The sequence below is a fragment of the Lichenostomus cassidix genome, chromosome 1Aa, assembly GCF_008360975.1.
Source record: "Lichenostomus cassidix isolate B80296 chromosome 1Aa, HeHo_3.0, whole genome shotgun sequence".
In the NCBI taxonomy this organism is placed as follows: domain Eukaryota; kingdom Metazoa; phylum Chordata; class Aves; order Passeriformes; family Meliphagidae; genus Lichenostomus; species Lichenostomus cassidix.
Window position 1 is genome coordinate 31,436,310 of NC_139480.1, and position 13,611 is coordinate 31,449,920.

The 13,611-nt window shown below is 36.6% G+C and overlaps 1 protein-coding gene across 2 annotated transcripts in view; it reads left to right on the forward strand.

Annotated features, from left to right (window-relative positions):
• USP15 (ubiquitin specific peptidase 15) overlaps positions 1-13,611 on the forward strand; it is a 58,490-nt gene that overhangs the window by 37,144 nt on the left and 7,735 nt on the right. For both annotated transcript variants that reach the window (XM_085044093.1, XM_085044103.1), the window contains 6 exons: positions 1,091-1,235; positions 10,062-10,235; positions 10,550-10,708; positions 11,382-11,606; positions 13,223-13,306; positions 13,398-13,492. In XM_085044093.1, the coding sequence (XP_084900219.1) occupies positions 1,091-1,235; positions 10,062-10,235; positions 10,550-10,708; positions 11,382-11,606; positions 13,223-13,306; positions 13,398-13,492 (882 nt within the window). The remainder of the gene's footprint in view (positions 1-1,090; positions 1,236-10,061; positions 10,236-10,549; positions 10,709-11,381; positions 11,607-13,222; positions 13,307-13,397; positions 13,493-13,611) is intronic.

Consider the following 13,611-nt stretch of genomic DNA (forward strand, 5'->3'; position numbering starts at 1 on the left):
AGTGAGTAATTGTGCACTGAGGGGAGAGTTGGAATTCTGTAAAGACCATGACAGTGTTCAGGAGTAATGGTTGGAGTGTAACCTCTGGGCACTTGCATCCTCAGACTTACGCAATTATAAATCTCATTTATCAGGATTGATTCTTTGCACTACATATTTTTCCATATCATTCTTAGCAACTGACTTTCAGATTTTTGTTCACGTTGCTTCTAACGTGAATGATGCTTAGTAGCTGCAGAAATACTCCTGAACTTTAGCCAAAGCTGCTGTCACGTGGATTTCATTATGATCAGTGCCTGAAATGGTTAAACCTTTGTGGTTGCTTGTTTTCTTCTAACGTATTACAGAACATCCTCTTAGAAGATTTCTTTGCCTTTCTAGTGTTCTTAGATACACACAGTTTACTGTTTTGAGGGTTAGTTTATATTTGATATTTTCATATTTCATCTGGAAACAAATTGTTATAAATATTATCATTTTACCAATTTCAGTCTTCTCCAGTTTCTCCAACAAACAGATGCATCATAGATTTATAATGAAGTTGTTACAAGGCATTTTGCGCATTCCTTTACCTCTCAAGGCTTTTCTGCATTTGCATGCTGGATTGTGCTGTCCTAGCAGGGAAGCTATAAATAGACTGTCTGATGCAGTGAAGCAGCTATGCCACAGTGGCCTTGGAAATCTCAGCTTTCACCTGTAACTCTGCATTCCCATTCCCACCGACCTCACTCTTGCAGTAGCAGGATGCAAAAGGAACGTAAATGATTGATTGCTGCTGGTGGTGTCTAAAGTCTGAGTGTATTAAATACGATGGAGCAATGAAGAATAGAGTAAGCTGTGAAGCTGCTCCTATAAAAAAGGGGTAGGGATGTAATAATTGCAGTTACTGCAGTAATTTTGATTTTGATTGTTTGCACAGGGGACTTTTAAATTGAAATTAATGTTATTACAAAAATTAACTGTTTTAAATCTTTACTTGCTCGCAGAAGTTAAACATTTTTAATCATTTAAGTTTATAAAGTACTTATGTATTTTTAAAGTACTATAGACTACATGTTTACATTTTGAAAGATGTCTTGTTTTCTTACAGTGTGAAAAATTCAAACTATTGTCTCCCATCATATACTGCTTATAAGAATTATGATTATTCAGAGCCAGGAAGACACAATGAGCAGCCAGGCCTGTGTGGCCTGAGTAACTTGGGGAATACATGTTTCATGAATTCAGCAATTCAGGTATGTACCTTAAAATAAAATCAGCTAGTGTCATTACTTGGAAATAATATCTTGTTTTATTTTGTCATGTTTCAAGAGATCTGATAAATAGCAGAATAGGATTAAAAGTGAGGAAATAATACATCTTAATTGGTATACTTTAAAAGTTGATTTACGTAACTGCCTTCATAATTATCAATGTCAGAAAGATGTTTGACCAATCTTCTACATGAGTGAACTCTTAAGGGGGATTCTTTGGTTTTTGTAATAATTGTCGTGCACATGTGTCACAAAAACTACCTTTTCCTTTTGAAATGCACTTGAGTACTGGTTATAGTACCAAAAAGTGTCAAAAAGTAGATGACCGATAGATTGCTGGGCCTTTATTTCTGACTCATTATGTACTTTTAGTGCACAGGTTAACATGCAGAAACCTTGAAAAATATTTTCCTTTGACCTTTCCTCTCTGAATAGCTGCTGTTTCATGGATGAGATATTTTACAGGAATGTGATAGCTTCTTTCTTTGCTATCAATTCAAGAGAAATACTATTATATCTACTATTAGTATACCAAGATTAAGAAGCCTTAATGTTTTAATTTTAAATGGAATCTGCAGTTGTAGAATAATTAATGATCAGAACGAGTAGTTTCATTTGGTTTTGTTTATTTCTGGAACTTGATTTTTGTCCTTGGAGCAGTCTGTCAAAACACCATAATGTGTATTTAAGTCCTTGTTTACATATTTTACTGCTGAGTATAAAAATATTAGATCTTAACAAAGCATGCTACAGAGTTGTTATCCTCCTTTGTCATTACAAGGGTTCCTGGCTTATGTTTGTGATTTTTTTTGCATAAAATTTAAAAAAAACCCACAACCCAAATGTTGTATTCCTTCTTTGGCCTGTTTGGGCGAAAAAGGAATTTCAGGTACATTTGTAAGCTAACTTTATGAATTTGTTGAAAATTGTTCAAAAGAAGTGTTCCAGAGTTTCATGGTGTGTGTAGATTTTTCTATCCCTTCTTTGTGTTGAGAATCAGTGAATAATTTGGCCTGACTTTTCTGTAGCCTGCTGTTAGGTAGCTGCAGAGACTCACAAGCTCTCCCATTAGTCTTGTCTTCTTCAGGTCAAACAAATGCATACCGCTCTGCCTTTCCTTGTATATTGTTCTCCAGCCCCTTGACCTCATTGGTGTCCCTACTCTGCTCTTTCTTACACGGGAGGGCCTTAAACAGGACAGTGCTCCTGCAGCAGTCTCACGAGTTCCAAATAAAAAGGAAGACTTGCTCTGCTTTGCCTCTGACTACAGTTGGTAATACAGCCTAGTTTGCAGCTGGATACCTTTCCTATGGGGGTGAACAGCTGGATCACATTTTCACAGAACAGGACCACTGGGTCACGTAATGCAAAGCTGCTTTATAGCCAGTCAGCCTCCACCTGTTAGTAATGTATATAGGGTTGTTCCATGTGTATTCCATACTAAGTGATACAGAGGATCCATAAAATTAAACTTACTTTTGTTTCTAAAAATGTTTTCATGAGGACACTTGAAGAGAGGTTGAACAGTGCAGGAAGTAATTAAGTATATTTTTCAGCATGCTACACGAAAGATGGCTAAACTGAAAGGGGAGAGCACACACGTTTTGCAGTGTCCATTCTAAATAAAAATGCTACACCTAAGCTTTCTTGGTTACTGAATTGCACCATTATGCTTTTTTAAAAGGGAAAAGAAGAATGTATTTTTTTTTAGTGCATTAACCATAATTATCTTTTAAAAGTTGAATTCAAGGAATATTCTTGCTATGTAGTGAATTTTTTTTATGTTACATTGTTCATCAAGTTATACTGATTAAAAGCAAGGATAATTTTAATTACTTATGCAAACCTTTAATAAAGTGGTATACATGAATTTACATATATGTAATTGAAAAGTAACCTTTTAGGTCAGAATTTTAAGCATGGTTTGTTGCCTTTAGGAGTCATACAGTGTAATAACAAACTTGCAATAGGTCACATCATTATCCCATTGTGTTAAAAGGATTTAATTCCAAGGTCTGCATTAGAAATTACATCAGCTTTGACTTCATTGCTTTTCAGTTACATCTAGAGAATTAAGTGTTCAAATAAGTTCTGAGAAACTGTAGTGTAATTTAATAAGTATAGGTTTGCTGATTACCAACACAGTGCTTTGGGTAAAAAAATGAGGTGTTTATTGAGCAGTGCAGCTTTTAGTTTGGCGTGGTACCTTTAATATGTCCTTGAAGGTGTGTTTTTTCAGATGCATTATTTGGCAGCTTTCTTAGCCAGGAAATGTTTAGTATCTTTCCGTTTCACCTACTGTATCTCTCAAAGAAAGTACTGTTCAGAGTTTAATGTTATCCAAGAAATCCATGGAAGTGCTTTTTACTGAAAGTATGATGTGTTCTTAACACACTGAGATCTCACAGGCTGTATTCTTCTTCCTCTTGCCACCACTTGCATCCTTTTCAGTTACACAGAAAGCATGCATTTCACTGTGCTGATTTTGCTATTAATTTCACCTCCTACTTTTATCGAAATGGCATTGGATTATTCTGGTTGTAATGCCTATGGCCAAAGCACTCTGAACATATTTTGATCTGTCTTAATCTTGGAAGCAATGAAAAGATGGGCTCAGATAGTACGTGGATGGCAAACTAGGGAATTCTGCTTGGGAATATTGGGTGCTCTACATGTTAACCTGGATGATGGAGCAGAGTACAAAACAACAAAATTAGAGATCACACAAATCTGCAATGAGGAACTGCTATACCAGATGGCTGTGCTGCCATTCAGAGGGACACCAGCAGACTAGAACCTCACAAAGTTCAATCAAAGGAAATGCAAAGCCCTGCGCCTGGGGAGGAACAACCCCATGAACCAGGACACACTGGGATTAGGGGGTCAGCGACTGGAGGGAAGGCAGCTTGGCAGAGAAGGACCCGGGATCCTGCCGGACAAAAAGCTGAATACAAGCCAGCAGTATGTTTCTGTGGCCAAGGCAGACTACAGCATCCTGGGCTGCACTAAGGAGGAGTATTGCCAGTTGGCTAAAAGAGGTGATTCTTTCCTTCCACTCAGCACTGGAGAGATGCCCCCAGAGTTCTGAGTTCATTTCTGGGCTCCCCAGAGAGATAGGCAGATACTGGAGCAAGTCCAGTGAGAGACCACACAGGTGATCAAGGATTGCAGCATCTGACCTATGTGGAGAGGCAGAGAGCTGGTGCCATTCAGCCTGTGGAAGAGAAAGCTCCAGAGTGATTTTACCATTTTTTGGAAGCACGTGGTGGAGAAAAGTAGAGAAAACTGAGCCAAACTCTTCCCAGTGGTGCCTGCTGAAAGGAGGAGAGGGAATGGTGACAAACCAAAGCACATGCAATTCTTAAATGTAGGAAAATTTGTTTTGAAATGGGGTTTATCTAACAGCAGAATAGATTTTTCAGGGAAACTGTGAAGCCTCCATCCTCGAAGATGCTTAAAACCTAACTGAACAAAGTCCCAAGTAACCTGTTCTAGGTGAGCTGTCTTTGAACAAGTGGGTTGGACTAGCGAATCTGCAGAGATGCCTTCCAACCTGAACTATTCTGTGACTCTGATCTGCTTTGGTCACCTACTTTACCTTACTTATCTTCTAGGGTGTGTTCCTTCACAATTGTGCTAACAGAGAGTTGTTTATCAGGATAAATCTGTTTTAACAAAATAGTTTACTGTAGTGTATTGGACTCTGAAATAGTTTCAATTCCATTAAGGTACCGAAAGCTCTGCTTTGATCCTTTCCATGTAGTTGACGCTGGGTGTGATCAGTGTAGCTTTCTTCAACAGAAGAGAGTTCTGTTTATCCGTTTCCAGCGATTGCTACTTTTCTCAGATCTCTGTGCTTTCCAAGGAGCATTGAGGCCCCTCAGTGTTCACATAAGAGCCATTTCTGCTTCAGAAACCACTGCATCTCTCACACAGCTTATCTTTGGTCTTGTGTTATATACGGTGAAAATGGTTTGCATCAGAACTTTTATCAGCTTTCCTTGAAGAAAAGGGACAATTCCTTCACACAGCTTCATCTCCTGAGTCTGACAAACCTGCCTGAGGGTTCTTGCCCTGTAAACACACTAGGTAGAAATGTGAAAATCCTGGCACTGTCTTATATTTTGTTGCAAGTTCTTTAGTAGTTCTTTGTTCTGTAGGTAAGGTTAGGCTTGCCCCTTTAGCCTTCTAAGTGATTATTGTAAAGAGACCTTAGCCCATTCAAGTAGGGGTTTTCAGTGTTAAAAAGCTCAGGACAGCTGGAGGACAGATGATGAAGGGATGAGTAAGATCCTCTGTGGGACCACAGAGGACGCAGCTGCAAGCTGAGTAAGAGTAAGGCCAGGAAGGTTAAAATACCACTGTATATCTCCCAAGTGCTGTTCTCTTGTCATTGTTGCTTAATTTTTTTTAAAAAGCAATAATTTAATATTACTTCTTATTTTGGTTGTGTTGGAACTTTTGTATAGTTTTTCTGGATTCTTTTGAGGGGATTATGCCATGTATATATTTTATATCAGTGCAAACACCTAAGGCTAGATTTTTATTAATTAGGCCTAAATGTCTGCTTTTGAAGATCTGAGTGTGAAATAAAACAGGAAAGACAAAAGGGAGATTGTGGATTTCATGACACAGATATTATTATGAAGGCTTGAACCCATATTTTAAAAAAAAGTATTTGGCAAGCAGGTGTTTATTCACTTACATACATAGCTATATTCTAAGCTGAAAATAAATTAGAAAACTGAGTCTTGTTAAGCATTGCTGTGCTGCCACCTGTGGATGTTTTCCAAGTATTACTTTCCTATTTTGGTGGGATACTAGAGATTAGAGCTCTGTGGAAATGTTTTGGTTTTTTTCTTTTACAGTGAAAACCTGAGAATTTCAAATTTTTCATTTTGTGATTAAAAAATAGGAGAAAGTGTTTTCATTAAAAACATTCGTTTTTTCCATCATTTTTATTTTTATGGGTTTTTTCCATCAGTGTGATTATATACACCTGACTTCAGAACAGGCATTGCAGTGGGTATTACAGAAGTTTTCTTTCTTCAGAAAGCTGAGTAATATTCCCTCTACAGTTACTTATGACTGTGAGTTTATCTAGACAAAAGATGGCATATTTCACCAATACCTGAAATTATTAAGTTTTTATTGCTCTGCTTCACTTGCCATAAGCATGTGGAGTTTGGGTTAAGGAGTGTATTCACTGAGTGCTTTTTGCCATGTCTGATGGCAAACAGACAAAAACAGAATATATGTGTGTAAAGTAAATCACTTTCGCTCCTATGACTTGGATCTTCCTTTCAATCCAGCGGCTCTTGGTCTTTTATTAGAAAGCTGAAATATGACATTTCAATGTCCCTTGCATAAAATTCTTAGTAAATAGCGCCTGAAGCTGAAAAACCAGGACACTTAGAGGAATATTCAGTTTTCAGAATCACAATTCATGATCCTAATGTCTCCTTCTCATTTCACCAGTTCACTGGCATGATTGTGATGTTTTCTTTATTTTTACCATTATTTTTGTGTAATATTCCATATGGGATATGAAGAAATGTTTCCTTGTTCCCTTAGGGATTATAGGATGATTGATGGAACTTCTGGAGGTTTCTGGTGCAGCCTCCTGCTCAAAGAAAAGTTGTCTCTGAGGTCAGAACAGGTTGCCCAGGGCTTTATGCAGTTGGATCTTGAAAACCTTCCAAGAAGGTAGAGCCCCTTAGTTTCACTGCTTGACTGTTCTTACAGTGAAAACTTTTTTCCTTATAGTCTTAACCTCTTATGTTTCAACTGATTCCCACTGCTGCTTCTTCTCCTAATATGTGCCATTGTGAAGAGCCTGGTTCCATCTTCTCCTTAACTTCCTTATAGGTACTAGAAGGCCACTCTTGGGCCTCCCTGGAACAGTCTCATCTGCAGCCTGAACAAGCCTTGACACTTAAGCTTTTACTCACAGGGCAAGTGCTTCTGGGCCACTGACTGCCTTGGTGGGTGTCATTCATAATTCTTATTTTTCCTTTTTATCAGTTAGGTCCGTGCAAACTCTTGTATCAGAATTATTCCATACTTAAATTACATGTATTTAGAAGAGTATGACTACTTTTATTATTATATTTCCTCCTCTATGAAGGTTTCATAGGACAGGTAGACTTGCTAACATTATCATAGTCTAGTTTGTATACAGTATTCCAGTGAGACTACAGCATTGAGATATCTATATAGATATAGATATAGATATAGATATAGATATGTGTGTATGTCTGTGCATGTATACATTACACTAAAAATAATAATTTTCTTTTTGATTTTCCTGTGCATCTTAGTAACTTTTTTCCAAGTTACTAATATGTAACATGGAAGTACAATTTCAGTGTTAACCTTTGTCATTCTGAAGACTAATCCTCTCTCCTGTGGTTTGTGTCTTGGGAGTTTCTACCTTTGTTCCATACTTCTATGATCTTTTCGCTAAATGACCAGTTTGGGTTCAGGGAACTTTATACAAATTTTGTTGGTTAAAGAAAACTTGTAGTGATTGCAGTACCTGAAATGAAATGCTATTCTGTTACCTGTTCAGTTGACAGTTTTCTGTCATTTTACTGCATTTGTTTGGCTTTTTTGGTTGCTATTATTCTTTGTAAGGTTGGTATACTTTTAGTTTACTTATTGTCTTTTGTGTTTTGAAACAAACAAAAAGCTCCAAATCACTAGGTTGAACAAGACACATAAATCTGATCACTTTACTGCTAGTAGATTGTTGTGGTTCTAGTAGATGCTTTCCATAAGGCTTCCTTGATAATCTACAGCATATCACATGAGGAAATAAGAGTGTAGGTTTCATTTCAAATGGGCTTCTAGATGCTTTTTTTCCTATGACTTCAATCATGGTCTTAAGTAATCCTCCATTGTCAGCCTTTTTGAAGAGTTTAACTAAACAAACATGTTTAGTTTGTATTCACTTAGCTTTGTGTCAATTATGTTGAAAAGATCAATGGGTATGTGGCAACTTCATTAGCTCTGTTAGCAGCTACTCATTTAAAAATTCTAGTACCTGATATTTTAGAAAAATATGTCAGCTCTGTCCTCAAAAATTGCTGTGTTGAGATAGACATTTGTGCATTCCAGTACTACCATTAGTGTTATCTTACGTTGCAATGTGGAAATCATTAAAGGAAAAAGGGAAGTTATCTGTAGTAATCTTCCTGTCTTACACATACAAATATTAATTAGTATTCTGAGAAAGTGACAAAAACAGTTTATTGGGTGAGAATTAGAAATGGATTAATTTTTTTGTGAAATCTGCATTGTCAGCATATTGTGTTGTGCTTGACTAACATAGAAAGACCTGTAGAAAAATATACTATTTTTGCATTATTTAGTTCTTTGTGTTGGACATTTCTCACACTAAGCTAAACAGCTGTACTGATTTCATCTCCTAAACCAGCCCAAAAATAGACAACAGAAGCCCAGAAGACAACACAGAAAGTGAGGTAGGGGGAGTAGGGATCACCAGTACTGGAAGTAAAAGCGCTTTGCCTTATAGCAAGAGAAAAATGAGATTTGTTTAATCTTGAGCGTCTAAAAGGGTATGTAATACCAGAAAATTTTTTTGCAGCGTTGACAGATCCTGAAAGCTCTAGGTAAGGAGGAAGAGAAAGGAAGGAGTTTGATTTAGGCATGAAGCTAAGCTCTCTACATCATGTGACTGGTTTTGCTTTGTAATGTTGCACAGGTATGATAGGCAGACATAGGAACAAGGTTTTTTTGCCCTGCTCAGTAACGTTGCAATTCTTCCAGTCTAATTCTTTCCCTCATGCAGCGTAAGTGGAGCTGTTGCCCTTGTTTGCAGAGAGGCAGATGAGATTGGTGAAATACTTGACCTTTCTTCAAATCTTTTAATAAAGGAAGGAATGCAGAAAAGCTTACAATATGTAGTGAATAAACTCTTTTAATAATATGTGCTAAGGCATGGCATGAGGATCATTCCTGAGTGACAGAAATGTTTGTGTTTAAAGGAGTGTGAAGAGTAGCACACAAAAATTTAAAGTGAAATTGTAAATCATACTTCAGTGATTACATCCAGCTGTCTCCAGGTGCTGGGAGAAAAGACAAACTGGTACAGGGGATAAGTGACTATTTCAATCTAAAACAAGGTCCTTGCTTTTCTTGGACTAATTTCAGCTCTAAACAGCATCACAAAATTAAAAAGAGCATCAGAAGGGCTTCAGCATTGTGATTCAAAGTCCAGTCCCTCTAGCATAGATTGCTTTCTCCAACAGCATCTGTAAGTCGATGTTAACAAGGAGAAGGAAAAGGGCAGGCATCCTCACCTTCCCTGCCAAAATAAAAATTTTTTTTCAGATGTTGCTCTGAATATGGTAGAATTTGAATTAATAAGCCCTGCTGGTTCTCTCTTCCAAGTACATATGCCCTCTCCACTTCATGTATCTATTACAACTTTCAGCAACAAGTTTCCTAAAGCTATCATTCATGTCTCAAGGAACACCTTCTTTTGTTTGTTTTGAATCTTGGTACAAATTATATTGTCATGCAGTTGGTTGGACTACTCTGTTTTATAAATGTTGAGGTAATGTTCTTGACAAATGTTATCTGTGCATAACTTGTAATGACAGCTGCAGCCGTTCTTGGTTTGAAACCATTATTTGTTTCTGGAAAAGATTGTTTAGGGTTTTGTCTCTCTTCCTTGCAGGCACTAGACATTACAGTTCATAGCTGCTTTAACAAAATTTAAATATTCTTTGTTTACAACTGTTTCAAATCATGGTTTTAAAAGGTCTGTGTTTTTATTTACAGTGTCTGAGCAACACACCTCCTCTTACAGAGTACTTCCTCAATGATAAATACCAAGAAGAGCTGAATTTTGACAATCCTTTAGGAATGCGAGGTGAAATAGCAAAATCTTACGCCGAGCTTATCAAGCAAATGTGGTCAGGAAAATACAGCTATGTTACCCCAAGAGCATTTAAGGTAGGAGAATTATATTGAATGTACATTTTCAGTTTAGGTTTTGTACTTTTAAGTACACAAAACTTAAAGAAATACGAAGTAGTATTATCAGTGTGCAGTCAATTCACTGAACTGTTAAAACACTTGGATGTATATTTCAATGTCACCTGTCTTTGTGCTTTGGTCTTTGAGGATTAGTTTTGACTTCCGGTCTCCATTGAAAAGCTTACCTTTTATAAGTTTTACCTTTTCAGTGTGCTGCTGTAGCATCTCATAAGTATCTACTCTTTCTAATAATTAAGGTTCCAGAAATATTTGTATTTATTTTATTTTAGACACAAGTGGGACGATTTGCACCACAGTTTTCTGGTTATCAGCAACAAGATTGTCAAGAGCTACTGGCTTTTCTCTTGGATGGTTTGCATGAGGATTTGAATAGAATTAGGAAAAAGCCTTACATTCAGTTAAAGGATGCAGATGGGAGACCAGACAAGGTAGGGGTTTTGGAGCTGATCATCTTCATTTTGGTCAAAGCTGTATGGTGTAAGATACTTCTACATGATTATGCACTGGAAGGCTGGGAAACCTAAAATGTGGGGCTTTTTCTGGAAGACATTTCAGAAAATAGGGCAAGACCTTAAAATTGAGATTGTTTGAGAACCTGTGTAAATTTCTGTTTATTTTTAAGATAATGAGGGGGAATGGGAGGATGCTAAGGCCTTTTTTAAGATTTCACTAAGACCTTCTTGTTCAATGCTGAGTTCAGTTGGAAAAACTATTCCCATTCTGTTGTCCTTTTATTCTCATATCTTCAGTATGCAGCATTCTGTCTCTCTCCAGTACTCTTACTTTAGGGAAACTCTTTTGTTATGAGTAAGAGTTAATTCAGGTGGAATTTTTAGGTTTATCTGTTTTTGTCTTTCCCCCAAGCTACTTGGAAGTCACTCTCAGACTATGTACTACCACTGACAGAGTCTGTATCCTAGGAAAAGCACACATCTTTTAACCTGTGATCCTGATAGTAGTAACATTCCTTACGGGTCCTTTGGAGTGAGATGTCTGTGTTTAGGTGGTTAGTGAAAATGTTCTGTCAAGAACTCTTACTAATAATTCTCACTATTCATTTCCTACTACTTTGTCATAACCCCAATCATGCTTTATTTACAGGTGGTTGCTGAAGAAGCCTGGGAAAACCATTTAAAGAGAAATGATTCCATCATTGTAGATATATTTCATGGCCTTTTTAAATCTACCCTAGTTTGTCCTGAATGTGCTAAGATATCTGTAACCTTTGATCCCTTTTGTTACTTGACACTTCCATTACCTATGAAAAAAGAACGCACTTTGGAAGTTTATTTAGTTAGAACGGATCCACTTGCAAAGCCTATGCAGGTAAGTGGCTTAGCTTGTGTACAAACAGCGGGATTAATGTGGCATTAACAAGGAACCCAGGTTCCTTTACACAGTGCATGTTTATAAACAAATCCATCAAGGTTTAGTTTTCTAGTGTGTATTCTGAAGTCCCACTTAAGAAAGTAGGGAAGAATATACATACCTGAGGAAAAATGTACATACCTTATATATATGCCAGTTTCAAGAAAGAATTGGTAATTTCTTTATGGTTATGTTAATAAGGCTTCCTAATCTTTAAAATGTATGCTGACAATTTTTTGAGTGCTGCTATAATGCATTTTTATGGTTATAAAAAAATTAATACACTTAATCCAGCCTTAATTTCTTGGTTTCTTAATCACAAAAGGCAAATATCTGTAATAAGTGGTGCAAAAGCCCCCATAACTAAATATATTAGGTAGTCCTGAATTCTTCTGTATTCTCACCTAATAGTGAAAAGAAAAAATTTCAGATGAGATTTTTCTTGTGAAGAGTATCTCTTTTGCTGTTTTTTGGAAGGGTGATACTACAGACATTAGAATGTCATGAAAAAGTGTGCGTAAGGTTATCATAACCAAGTCATGATTAAATGGTTCTAACTGTACCTTATAGGGTAAGTGAGGATAGTTTAAATAAATGCCACACAGGCAGTTGTGCAGACATCCAGAAAGGCTCTTACACCTGAAATCAGAATACCATGAGGAGGAAAGTGGGAGAAAAGAGTGTTTTGAAAGGCAGTATGAATTGGGGAAGTCAAAGGTGAAGGGACATGTGTTAACTAATGGGAGATGAGCCTGGTAGAAATTTAATTGTGAAAACAGGGGACACAGTGTAGTTGCACAGGGAGCACAAAGTAGTTGAAAACTACTGGAGTAATTGAAGATGACTCTTGATGTGAGATGGTTATGCTGGAATTCATAGTTTGGGAAGAGTACAAGTTCAGTAGAGTTTTTGTGAGTGTAAGTAACCATAAAACTTAAGGACATAGCATGCTATACTTGGCAGTTAATTACAAAGTTATAATACCTTATTTCTAATTAATCCTGTCTTTATTATGCAAATAGCAGATAAGAGTTCTGTGTGGAGTTTTATTACAAACTGCAGATGCACTGCACTGAGGGAAGCTACAGAGAGGCTTTCTTTGACTTTAATCATCACATTCTCTCTCTGCATGCAAGATGAGAATCTGTTGTCTGGCATTGCTTTTTTTCCCAATAATACTTCATGAACAACTTGTGTTGTATTCCAAATTTAATAATCTTTCCAATAGCATGTGTACTGTTTAAATGCTTAAATAAGTAGGTGCTGTTGAAATAGAAATCTAAGTGCTGTTAGTCTTCTTATGGAGAAAGTAAAATAACATTAAAACAAGCATTGTATAAAGCAATAAGTGGAGTATTCAGTGTATGTGTCTGTGTGTATTTGTAGAGTAAAGTTGTGCAGATTACTATGTTTTAAGCAGCTTTTGGAATTTGTGTTAGTTGATTTATATACCTGGCACCTTAAGTTCAAAAATATGAAAAAAATATGTGAAATATGCTGAACACGTGTTGTTTGGGTTTTTCCTCATGTATAGTTGTCCTCTTAAGAAATTAAAATTATATTTTACTTTTTAGTACAAGATAGTTGTTCCCAAAATTGGAAATATATCGGATCTTTGCACAGCATTGTCAGCTTTGTCTGGTGTTGCTGCAGATAAGGTAAGAGTGATCTCTTATATAAAAGCACAAAAATGAACATTTTAATGTGTGTTCACCTTATTTAACAATGTATACTCTGTTTTCTTTTCAGATGATTGTTACTGATATATACAATCACAGGTTCCACAGGATATTTGGCATGGATGAAAATCTAAGTAGTATTATGGAACGTGATGACATTTATGTGTAAGTGCAGATAACGTGCTTCATGTCTCTTTGCAGTTTGTTTCATTATTTGCAAAAGATTAAAACTTAGACATCAGATAAAGATGAAACTGGAAGAGGATATTATTTTTTTATTTTTC